The 12,826-nt window shown below is 40.7% G+C and overlaps 1 protein-coding gene across 1 annotated transcript; it reads right to left on the reverse strand.

The window, feature by feature from the left end:
* Positions 1–4,700: 4,700 nt before the first annotated feature.
* Positions 4,701–11,303, reverse strand: LOC120048968 (interleukin-13 receptor subunit alpha-2-like). The gene is made up of 7 exons (XM_038995232.1): positions 11,222–11,303; positions 10,781–10,911; positions 10,258–10,411; positions 9,726–9,825; positions 9,359–9,534; positions 8,956–9,089; positions 4,701–4,901 (listed from the first exon to the last, which is right to left on the reverse strand). The coding sequence occupies exons 1-7, from the start codon at positions 11,301–11,303 to the stop codon at positions 4,701–4,703; spliced, it is 978 nt and encodes a 325-aa protein (XP_038851160.1).
* Between the last annotated feature and the right edge of the window lie 1,523 nt (positions 11,304–12,826).

Here is a 12,826-nt window from a genome sequence, read left to right on the forward strand (position 1 = left end):
AACACAGCTCTTATAACAAAAAAAATGCAATACATGAATCAATACTATTGGTTCCCCTTTACATCTGTATGAACGTTTCACGACCCCTGGACCAATAAAATGTGTTCAAAATAGCTTTTCATTGGCTCTATTGGCTGGTGAAAATGTCCGTCAAACGCATATCTTCACTCCTGATGATATTTTTGTTTCTGGGTTTATTTTTGTTTGTGGGTTCTAAGCGAGACGCAATAAGAAGTAAGTATTTCTCAGATATAATTCTGCTGTTGAAATTGTGTTTTGAGGGCGAGTGCAAATCAAATGGCTAGGTAGTTAACCAGCTATTTTATGCTAATCCAGAATCTGACAGATAATGTTTAATCTCCTGTTTATAGCTCCCCATATTATCTCGGCTTCTTGGCTAACTAGCCACCTTGTCATTGGCATAAAGAGTGAACAGATTAATCAGATGTATGTTGCAATAGTTAAATAGCTTTCACATTAGATTTCTACTAGATAAACTCGCTAAATTAGCTAGCTGCAGTGTCAACCATGTAGTTAGCTAATGTTAGTTAGATCAACCAGTCAACCAGCCAGTCCATCCCACTCCATTGAATCTCTCAGCATCATCCCACTCCATTGAATCTCTCAGCATCATCCCCCTCCAGGAAAATACCCTCCAAACTGGAAAGGAGAGGTTTGGAAGAGAAGGAGGATGGAGGGTAAATCCTACCTTGGCAGGAAAAAGATGATTGAGTTGACTATGGCAATTGATATCTGTACTGGTTGATTATTTATTACTTATGTGGGTGATTCTCATGAAACCAACTGAAACCATGTCTGTGATGAATTCAGCTATATATGCTTAGTTTTTGGCTCTTTAACTTGTTTTGGGCTCCAATATTATTTTTGTGTTTACTCAATCTCATTACCGTAACACGTCCAGGTCAATTTTGCAGGACTTTACATGCATTTAATTTATAAAGTGTAAAGTGGTACATATTCAAAGACAGTCATAATTTCTGGGTATTCACATTATAAACAAGTCTTATTTTAGACAAAAAAACGTGTGTCCGAGCACTTGTTTCTCATTACCGTAGTGTTTTTTTTTCCAGTTCCTGTAAAAAGTACAGTTCCTGTAAAAAAAAATATAATAATTAAAAAATGTACCCATAATACATTACTAAGAAGAGAAGATCAAAGATGGCTACAGGGTAATTGTCCTCTTACACACAATTTACCCATTTTAGATTACCATAACTGTGTAATATTTATGTTTGAGAATAATTATTGATGAAACTATTTACAGTATAATAGATTAGAAAGAGCATGAATTGATGATGTAAGTTTTTTTAGCTGAGTCATAATGGCTTCTGCCATGGTTAGCTAAAATTTGCTATTGGCCTTCTCATTACCGTAATGCTCATTTATCAATACCATGCCATATGGTTGTCTGTTACAGTAATTCAAAGTTCAGTTACGGTAATGATAGAAACTGTTTCTGATGCATGTACAATGTAACTCCATCATACTATGTGCGCAACAGATACACTGCTAACCAAACAACAGTTCAAGGTGCATGCACACTTGAATTAAAGGGAAACCGCACTGCAATTATAAAAAAAAATCAAGTTTTTCCCAGACCTAAAAAAAATGGTCTCCTGATGGGGTTTAAGTATTGTTAGCACATCCAATTTTATTAGAAAAGTGTGATTTTTAGAGCAAAAACCTGAAGCAAAAAAATCTGAACAACCACAACCCCTGCATGACCCTTTCGTGTACCACCACTGCTAAAAAAAAAGTAACCATGTTTATAATTTTTAAAGGCACATTACAATTAAAAATCCAAAGTTTATCAGATGTTTTTAGAACTCAAAAGTGGTGTTCTGTCAACAGATGTCCCCATCCTAGACCATATGTTTTGTAAATCCGGCTCAGCTACAGTGGGGCAAAAAAGTATTTAGTCAGCCACCAATTGTGCAAGTTCTCCCACTTAAAAAGATGAGAGAGGCCTGTAATTTTCATCATAGATACACTTCAACTATGACAGACAAAATGAGAAAGAAAATCCAGAAAATCACATTGTAGGATTTTTAATGAATTTATTTATTTATAACAATGCAAACAATTCAAAATGAATGAAAAATAATTTCCAGACTTGTGGTATTTATCTTTTCCACTGAAGACTAAACTTATTGGTGTTCTATTAGATTGTAGTCTGCCATGGTCAAAGCATATTGATTCTATTGTTGTAAAGATGGGAGAGGTCTGTCTGTGATAAAGAGATGCTCTGCTTTTTTAACATCACATGCAACCAAACAAGTCCTGCAAGCTCTGGTTTTGTCGCATCTTGACTATTGCCCAGTTGTACGGTCAGGTGCGACAAAAAAGGGCCTAGAAAAGCTGCAGCTGGCCCAGAACAGAGCAGCACGTATGGCCCTCAAATGTCAGTCAATAACATGCAAGTCAGCATCTCCTGGTTCACAATGAAGGAGAGATTGGCTGCATCCCTGATGGTCTTTGTAAGATGTATTGATGTGCTGAAAGTACCAAATTGTCTGTTTGGCCAGTTAACACATAGCTTAAAACCTATACCTACCCCACAATACATATGACTAGGGGGTCTCGTCACAGTCCCCAAGTCCAGAACAGAGGCTGGGAGACGCACAGCACTGTATAGAGCAATGACTACATGGAATTATCTTCCACCTCAGGTAACTTAGGCAATCAAAATCAGTTTTAAAAACAGATAAGACAACCCCTCAAGGACCAATGCGGACTGAGACACACACACATAAACCCAGACATTCTTATAATTATAAACAAAAATGGTTTCTCCTTTTCACAAGATGAATACAAACCCCATGCCAGCTTTATGCCTCAACACCAACAGGAAAAGATCAACATATCATTTCCAGGTCTTATTTGGTGCTTATCTTTTTCATTCATTTTGGGGTTTTTGCATATAGGTGTATCTACACAATAAATGGCCTGGGATGTGGATTTAAATGGATAGTTAAATAAACCAATATGTAATTGGTGTTAATTTTATTTAACCCTTATTTTACCAGTTAAATTGACTGAGAAGTCATTCTCATTTATAGCAATGACCTGGGGAATAATTACAGGGGAGAGGGGGGGGGGGGGGGGATGAATGAGCCAATTGGAAGCTGGGGATGATTAGGTTGCCAGATTGGGTATTTAGTCAGAACACCAGGGTTAACACCCCTTCTCTTACGATAAGTGCCATGGGATCTTTAGTGACCACAGAGAGTCAGGACACCCGTTTAACATCCCATCTGAAAGACAGCACAAGGCAATGTCCCCAATCACTGCCCCGGGGCATTGGGATATATATATTTTTTTAGACAAGAGGAAAGAGTGCATCCTACTGGCCCTCTGACACCACTTCCAACAGCATCTGGTCTCCAGAGACCGACCAGGACCAACCCTGCTTAGCTTCAGAGGCAAGCCAGCAGTGGGGTACAGGGTAGTATGCTGCTTGCTTCCTTACCCTGTAAGCAGTCTATGAACAAGAGACGACAGCAATCCATGCTTGGGTTTTGTTTACCTGGTCACTGTCTCCATCTTTTTAACATTGATAGCACAAAACCAATTTAACTGAATATCTGTGATATTAGCATATTTCACATTTCATGTCCAAATCATCTTAAACTAACTTTCTTGAGCTATACAATCCATTTTTGGCACTGGGATGATTTGGACATGGAATGTGAAAATGCTTATAAATCGGGGATATCCACTTGCAGTGGTTTTGTGCTATAAACCAAAGCATGGATTGGTGTCTTGCCTTGTCCATTGACTGCTTACAGGGTAAGGAATCCAATGTACTTTTGTAATTTGGGTGATCTATCCCTTTAAGTCTACTTTTGAGGTGTGCAAACATGTGCCAAACTTGACATTTTTGAGTGTAATGCTCCTTTAGGGGATGTGCAATAATCTAGAACAATCTGATTCATCTAAACTTCTTGTTATCTTGGCAGATAAACGTCTTGGCAGATAAGAAAAGAAAGAAGGCTGCATCAAAAGCTAGGGTGGAGAAGCACAGAAATCCAGAGCCACTTGAGCAGTACAGAAGAAAGGAAAGAGAGAGGTATAGAGAGAGGAAAAGTTGCAGTCACGAGTGCTTTCAGAGTTGGAGTGCTGATCTATGATCGATTGCGGCGCTCCCACTCCAGACACTCTTAAGCAGTGCAGTTAGGGTCCTTGGGGGAATCTTGGGGAAAAACGTATTTCTGTGCCTGAAAAAGAACCAAAAAAATAAGCCCAAAATGCACCACCAAAATGAGTGAAATCACATTTCCTATATCTCTTTTCCACTCAATCAATCTAAACACATTTACATTTCAATCATATAGCAGTCACTCCTATCCAGAGTGACTTACAGTTAGTGCATTCATCTTACGATAGCTACAGTAGGTGGGACAACCACATATCTGTCATAGTAAGTACATTGTTTCTCAATAAAGTAGCTATCAGCAGTCAGTGCTAGCAGAGGGAAAAAAGTCAAGTGCGCTGTGGGATTATTTAAGATACTCTTTGAAGAGGTAGCGTTCCAGACATTTGTAGAAGATGGGCAGGGACTCTATTAAAACGACATATACTATTATACAGACTATAGACTACTGGTATATTAAATATGTTGTATTCTATTTGTCTTCTATTTTTTTTGATAACGGGAACATGGTGGTATGGTAACACAATTACAGGACATCACTGTCTGTGTTCTGAAAGAGGGAGAGAATGTAGAGAAAGAAAGAGGAGAAAGTACCATAGATTTCCTCTTCGCTCCAGTCGCTGCCTCCCTCCCCACACCATTTCGTATAGACTGCTTTAAGCTTGACTCTGTACTGGCATCTCTGGTCATATGAAACCGTCACACTATTCAATTGTATTTCCTTACCCTGGAAGAAACATACACAGAACCATGAGTGGAACTCAAATAGTGTACTATTTGACTGACACACCCATGCACGCACACACACACAAACACACAGCAGATGTCCAAAGCCCTTTATTCTAACACATTCAGTAGGTCTGTAAAAACAATGTAAATACTGTCCAGTGACTAAAGCTCTATTTTGATTGGTGTAATTCACATACGTGGCCTGTCTCATGTTAATAATAGCAGAACGCCCAACCCCTCATCTGACACATATTCTGTCTGCAGCCAGCTAAACTTAGGCCTCTTTATCCGTGTATTTGTTTATGGATCATTAAGTATTTTTACAAACACAGGTTCTGAAAAGTTCCCTGTTGCAAAATAGATTTTATCTCCGTGAGACTAGCCTGTATAACAATGGCACGACTGAGTGACGTGCAGTGCATTTGGAAAGTATTCAGACCCCTTGACTTTTTCCACATTTTGTTACGTTACAGCCTTATTCTAAAATGTATTAAATAGTTTTTTTCCCCCATCATCAATCTACACACAATACCCCATAATGACAAAGAAAAAATAGGTTTTTAGAAATGTTTGCTAGTTCATATTTAAAAAACTTCAATATTACATTCACATAAGTATTCAGACCCTTTACTCAGTACTAGTGTCAAATCAAAATCAAATCAAACTTTGTCACATGCGCTGAATACAACCGTGAAATGCTTACTTACAAGCCCTTAACCAACAGTTCAGTTCAAGAAAGAGTTGAGAAAATATTTACCAAATAAACTAAAGTAAAAGATAATAAAAAGTAATACAATAAAATAACGAGGCTATATTCAGGGGGTACTGGTACCGAGTCAATGTGCGGTGGTACAGGTTAGTCGAGGTCATTTGTACATGTAGGTATGGGTGAAGTTTATAGATAATAAACAGCGAGCAGCTGCAGTGTAAAAAACAAATGGGGGGTGTCAATGTAAATAATCCGGTGGCCATTTGATTAACTGTTCAGCAGTCTTATGGCTTGGGGCTAGAAGCTGTTAAGAAGTCTTTTGGTCCTAGACCTGATGCTCCGGTATTGCTTGCCGTGCAGTAGCAGAGAAAACAGTCTATGACTTTGGTGATTGGAATAGACATTTTTGGGGGCTTTCCTCTGACACCGCCTAGTATATAGGTCCTGGATGGCAGGAAGCTTGGCCACAGTGATGTACTGGGCCGCACGCACTACCCTCTTTAGCGCCTTACGGTCAGATGCCGAGCAGTTACCATACCAGGTGGTGATGCAACCGGTCAGGATGCTCTCGATTGGTGCAGCTGTAGAACTTTTTGAGAATCTGGGGACCCATGCCAAATCTTTTCAGTCTCCTGAGGGGAAAAAGGTGTTGTCGTGCCCTCTTCACTTGGTCTTGGTGTGTTTGGACCATGATAGTTTGTTTGTGATGTGGACACCAAGGAACTTGAAACTCTTGACCCACTCTACTACAGCCCCGTCGATGTTAATAGGGGCCTGTTCGGTCTGCCTTTTCCTGTAGTCCACGATCAACTCCTTTGTCTTGCTCACATTGAGGGTGAGGTTGTTGTCCTGGCACCACACTACAAGGTCTCTGACCTCCCTATAGACTCTCATCGTTGTTGGTGATCAGGCCTACCACTAGTTGTGTCGTCAGCAAACTTAATGATGGTGTTGGAGTCGTGTTTGGCCACACAGTCGTGGGTGAACAGGGAGTACAGGAGGGGACTAAGCACACACCCATGAGGAGCCCCACTGTTGAGGATCAGCGTAGCAGACGTGTTGTTGCCTACCCTTACCACCTGGGGGCGTCCCGTCAGGAAGTCCAGGATCTAGTTGCAGAGGGAGGTGTTTAGTCCCAGGGTCCTTAGCTTAGCGATGAGCTTTGTGGGCACTATGGTGTTAAACGCTGAGCTGTAGTCAATGAACAGCACTCACATAAGTGTTCCTTTTGTACAGGTGGGAAAGGGCAGTGTGGAGTGGGATTGAGATTGCGTCATCTGCGGATCTGTTGGGGTGGTATGCGAATTGGAGTGGGTCTAGGGTATCTGGGAGGATGCTGTTGATGTGAACCATGATCAGCCTTTAAAAGCACTTCATGGCTACCGACGTGAGTGCTACGAGGCGGTAATCATTTAGGCAGGTTACCTTCGCTTCCTTGGACACAGGGACTATGGTGGTCTGCTTGAAACATGTAGGTATTACAGACTCGGTCAGGGAACAGCTGGTGCTCTCATGCATGCTTCAGTGTTACTTGCCTCGAAGCAAGCAGAAAAGGCATTTAGCTTGTCTGGTATGCTCGTGTCACTGGGCAGCTCACAACTGGGTTTCCCTTTGTAGTCCGTAATAGTTTTCAAGCCCTGCCATACCCGATGAGCGTCAGAGCCAGTGTGGTAGGATTCAATCTTAATCCTGTATTGACGCTTTGCTGTTTGATGGTTCGTCTGAAGGAATAGCGGGATTTCTGATAAACGTCCGGAATAGTGTCCTGCTCCTTGAACGTGTTAGCTCTAGGTTTTAGCTTGATGCGCATGTTGCCTGTAATCCATGGCTTCTGGTTGGGATATGTACGTACGGTCACTGTGGGGATGATGTCGTCGATTCACTTATTGATGAAGCCAATGACTGAGGTGGTATACTCCTCAATGCCATTTGATGAATCCGTAACATCCGGTCTGTGCTAGCAAAACAGTCCTGTAGCGAATCTTCCCCGTCAGCCGACCACTTCCGTATTGAGCGAGTCACTGGTACTTCCTGCTTTAGTCTTTTTGGGTATGACGCTAGAAGCTTAGCACACCTGTATTTGGCGAGTTTCTCATATTCTTCTCTGCAGATCCTCTCAAGCTCTGTCAGGTTGGATGGGGAGCATTGCTGCACAGCTATTTTCAGGTCTATCCAGAAATGTTAGATCGTGTTCAAGTCCGGGCTCTGGCTGGGCCACTCAAGGACATTCAGAGACTTGTCTCGATTCCACTCCTGCGTTGTGTTGGCTGTGTGCTTAGGGTTGTTGTCCTGTTGGAAGGTGAACCTTCGCCCCAGTCTGAGGTCCTGGGCGCTCTGGAGCAGGTTTTCATCAAGGTTCTCTCAGTACTTTGCTCCTTTCATCTTTGCCTCGATCCTAACTAGTCTCCCAGTCCCTGCCGCAGAAAAACATCCCCACAGCATGATGCTGCCACCACCATGCTTCACCGTAGGAATGGTGCCAGGTTTCCTCCAGATGTGACGCTTGGCATTCAGACCAAAGAGTTAAATCTTGGTTTCATCAGACCATAGAATCTTGTTTCTCATGATCTGAGAGTCTTTGAGTGCCTTTTGGTAAACTCCAAGCAGGCTGTCATGTGCCTTTTACTGAGGAGTGGCTTCCGTCTGGCCACTCTACCATAAAGGCCTGATTGGTGGAGTGCTGCAAAGATGGTTGTCCTTCTGGAAGGTTCTCCCATCTCCAGAGAGGAACTCTTGAGCTCTGTCAGAGTGACCATCAGGTTCTTGATCACCTCCCTGACCAAGGCCCTTCTCCCCCGATTGCTCAGTTTGGCTGGGTGGCCAGCTCTAGGAAGAGTCTTGGTGGTTCCAAACATCATCCATTTAAGAATGAGGGACGCCACTGTGTTCTTGCGGACCTTCAATGCTGCAGACATGTTTTGGTACTCTTCCCCAGAGCTGTGCCTCGACACAATCCTGTCTCGGAGCTCTACGCACAAATTCCTTCGACCTTATGGCTTTGTTTTTGCTCTTAACTGTGGGACACTTATATAGACAGGTGTGTGCATTTCCAAATCATGTCCAATTAATTGAATTTACGACAGTTGGAGTCCAATCAGGATATAGAAACATCTCAAGGATGATCAATGGAAACAGGATGCACCTTATCTCAATTTTGAGTCTCATTGCAAAGGGGCTGAATACTTATGTAAATAAGGTATCTGTTTTTATTTTTTGTAAATTTGCAAAAAATGTCTAAACCTTTTTTCTCTTTGTCATTATGGGTTATTGTGTGTAGATTGTTTTCATGGATAAATAAAGGGTGACATAAATAAATAAAAATATCCACACATCCAGGGCTTACCAGAGACTCTTGACACTTGTTGTATTTTAAGATGTAATTCCAGCAGTGGTCAGCGCCTATGTCCGGAGGGTCCCAGCTCAGGATGAGATTCCTACCTTCCTCTGTGATCTTCACCTTAGGGGCCGGGGGCTTGACTGAAGAGAATCAGACATATAATATAACATTAGATAAATGAGACTATTAGTAATAAACAGTATTGCATACTTGAGAGAATAGTCGTATCATATAATTACTCACTGGTTGGTCTACTTTCATAAAGATATAGCTTTTTTATATTAAAGACATTTTTACTGACTTCACTTCCTGAGGTAAATGTGTTTGAATGTTTTTCAGATCATACCATGAGGATATCGTAAACATTTGTTTTTAACTGTTAAAAATTGTGGTATGGAGTTATTCTTACCATGATATCTAGGAAGCACCAGGAAGTTATTCCGTACAGATAAGCCATCGAGAGTCCCATTGACCTTGAAGTAGACGTCATATTGAAGGAAGGATCCTCTCAGGTGACATCCTGTCCTCTGACCATCTCTGTACTGGTACTCACTGCATGCTGCTATGTGGGAGGGACCAAGGTACCTGAAACATAAGGGATGAGAGGGATGACAATCTGTCACTGCTCAGCTAAACCGACACAGCTCAACTGGCACAGCTCAACTGACACAGATATTCACAGTGTTCCAGGAGTTATTTTACCAGTTCAGTTGTTATCCGTTGAATTGGGTAGGGATGGATTAGGGGATTTTGACAGGAAGTAGAATAGTTCTCACCCATAGTAGAGCTGGAGGTCTGAGGCCTGATTGGCTGGGAGCCAGCTGCAGTTCATGGCCTTAGAGGAGTAGAGGGAACACCGGAAATTCTTCACCAACTCTGTTATAAGAGAGAGAGAGAGAGAGAGAGAGAGAGAGAACACACTCATGGCAGACTACAAAAATAGGATCCGACAAAGAGAGAGATGGAGATTTAAATGTTGACCTATTAAGGTTTTCCATCCAGCATAGCCTTAAGCCGTGTGGCTGTTTGCTCAACCCTTTGTTCAATATTTTATTGGACGTACAGTACCTACCGTAAACTATAATTAAATGCAAGGGAATTTCAAACATGTAAAACAATATTGAATCGCAGCACATTGTTCATGTTACAGTAGACACATTGGATATAGTTCAGAGGGGTTCACTGTCCCAATTCAGAAAGGAAAAACTCCTTCCACTTAAGCCAACTTTTCACTTGGTCATGCAATGATTTCAGAGGGAGACTAAGTGAAAATTCAAGTTAGGATTTGCCCCAGTGATTGTTACCTACCTGTGGGTTTAGTGATGGATTTGCTGACAGGTTTGCTTATGGTTCTGCCTGTACAGTGTTTGGGGTTTGTTTGCACTGTGTAATTCACTGCATCTTCTGTAGAGAGTCTATACTCTTTATACAACTTGAAAGTTGTCTCTACTTTGGGTCTCCTCTGCAAAGAAAAATGTTATCTGTAATTTCAAATTCAGTGTTATATCTTAAATTAATATGGTGTATATTAAAATGGCCTACAGGTTAACATCACTTCATATCAGATGTTTCTCATACTTTAAGATGTTATAATTTATAAAGTAGCTATAAGAAAAGTTTTGAAAATGGTGAATTAATATTTTACTTGGCTTTTGATATAAATTGAATTGTGATTCATATTTTGCATGGATTGTTTAATATTATATGCATGAATATGTGTTCCCATTCAGTCTATGCGTACAAGCCAGTCAGTATTAAAATAAATTCCAAATTAATATTTGTATTAAAATAAATGTCCCTTTCTTGGGCCTGAGTGGAACAGTCGACTCACCTCTCCGATCGTTGTAGTGATCATGTAGTTCACCTTGCATGATGCATCTAAATTCTTTGGTGCGTTCCACGACAGCTTTATACGGAATTCAGACTCCCACGTCAATGACAGGTTGAGCGGCTCAGGGAGAGCTGAAGAGGTGACAAGAGACGAGCAGTGTAAACTACTTTGTATGGTAATGTGATGACCAACTGCTATATATGCTATATATATCATCTTTGCTATTCCTGATCTACAAATCTGTTTGGTGTAGGTCCTAGTTACAATTTCTGAGCAACATCAAAAAGAATAGGCTAATAATCGTAGTCCGTGTAAAATTTACATGTTACAATGGATGCAGATGTACTTTCATTTAAAAGGCTTTCCTACTGAAAATGATTAAACAACTTGTGCCACATACAGTATGACAAAGGTAATGTAAAGTTCACACAATTGCATTACCTTTCTCAGCTGCAATCTCTGTTGCGACGAAATGAATAAAGTATTGTAGAACCAAGATACATTTCAAATGTTTCAAAATCATGTTGTCCTGTACGGGATTCCAAAGGTAAGGATCTCAGAATTGTCAAGCAGTGGTCTCCCAAACTGAGAGAACAATGCAACTGCCTCTGATCTGATTGGTCAAAGGATAGTGATTGATGTCTCGATCACAGGGGTTATAAAACGATCCGGAGTACTGCTGGTAATCTTGTCTACCTGAAAAGTGATGAATATACATACTGCTGAGAATAGGGCAGGGCAGTGTGTGTGTGTGTGTGTGTGGGTGTGTGTATGCATGCAACCAGACGTGTTGATTCTTGCCAAAGCAGGATTCAGGCAGATTAGTCTCAATTCATTATCTTGTTTTCGGAAAACCAGCTGGTTGCCACACCAACACTAACACTCCCTTAACAGCGAGGTGGCTTCTTACAGGCAAGTTCTTAACTGACTTTTAAAGATGGAATCCTTAATGCCCTTACAAAAAAAGATTGCAGTTTTGAAACTGCCATAAAAGTGCAGGAACTGCAGTCGACTATTGTATTTTTGACACCAAGGTAAAGAAGGTTTCAAGTTGGAGATTCAACAGATATTCGCGCTTTCAAATGTCAATAGCTTTCAAACCACTTGAGCCACAGGCTCCAAATAAGTGTCATTATGTTTGAAAAATTGCACACATTGCACAGGCCTATTTTCACAATTTGGACATTAATTCACTTTCCAAAGCTAATAAACATGTGGAAATGTGAGCAGCATTTTGTATTCCTAGTTGAATTAGTTAGGGAGCGTAAACAAAGTACAAACTTTTTGTACATTCAAATTTCAATAGCTCCTTGGTCATGTGACCTACTTGACTCAAACAAGGTCCAGAATGTCCACTGACTACCCTTCTATATTTCACACCCTTTAATTTGTCCATTTTCATCTCACAAGATTTTACATGAATTTTTCCAAATGTAAAATTTCAATAGCTTCTTGGTCATGTGACCTACTGACCTCAAACAAGGTTCAGAATGTCCACTGACTATACCTTCATATCGCACACTCTGATGTGTCTACTTTCATATCATGCTATTAGACTTAAATCTGTAAACTTTGCAGGCCTTCATTTCACGTGAGTGGTAAAAAAAATGTTTTATTAAGTTAAATGTTCCAGCCTCGCAATAACTATCTTTCCCATGGACACTGAAAAGATCCGCAAATGTCTGTATGTGGTATGGATCAAGGACAGGAGAGGTGATGTAACAGAGGTGCTTAAAGGAAGGCACACAGGTAGGCCTCATGAAAAACAATGTTTCATATGCTCTTTTTAAATACAGTAATAGGCAGTGATTTGTTAGAGTGAGCTTGATAACGGGAAAGAATCCTTTTCATAGCATCACTTTCATATACTGTACATTAAGACAAATCCTTCTACGTTGAGTATTAGAATGCAGTTTACATAACCTGATAATGACTTGACATTTGAGTGCATTCACAACAAGCCACCTGCAGACAACTTACAAAATGCAATATTGCATTTGAGGGTTCGTTTTTCTGATGAAAAGAGTTATTTGATGCATGGCCTAC

The sequence above is a fragment of the Salvelinus namaycush genome, chromosome 6 (assembly GCF_016432855.1).
Source record: "Salvelinus namaycush isolate Seneca chromosome 6, SaNama_1.0, whole genome shotgun sequence".
Taxonomy (NCBI): Eukaryota; Metazoa; Chordata; class Actinopteri; order Salmoniformes; family Salmonidae; genus Salvelinus; species Salvelinus namaycush.

Coding starts and splice junctions, on each gene's coding strand:
- LOC120048968 (XM_038995232.1), bottom strand. CDS start 11,303: ATGATTTTGAAACATTTGAAATGTATCTTGGTTCTACAATACTTTATT. Junction 10,412..10,780: donor TCACTACAACGATCGGAGAG/GTGAGTCGACTG, acceptor TTTTCTTTGCAG/AGGAGACCCAAAGTAGAGAC. Junction 9,090..9,358: donor GGTGCTTCCTAGATATCATG/GTAAGAATAACT, acceptor GATTCTCTTCAG/TCAAGCCCCCGGCCCCTAAG.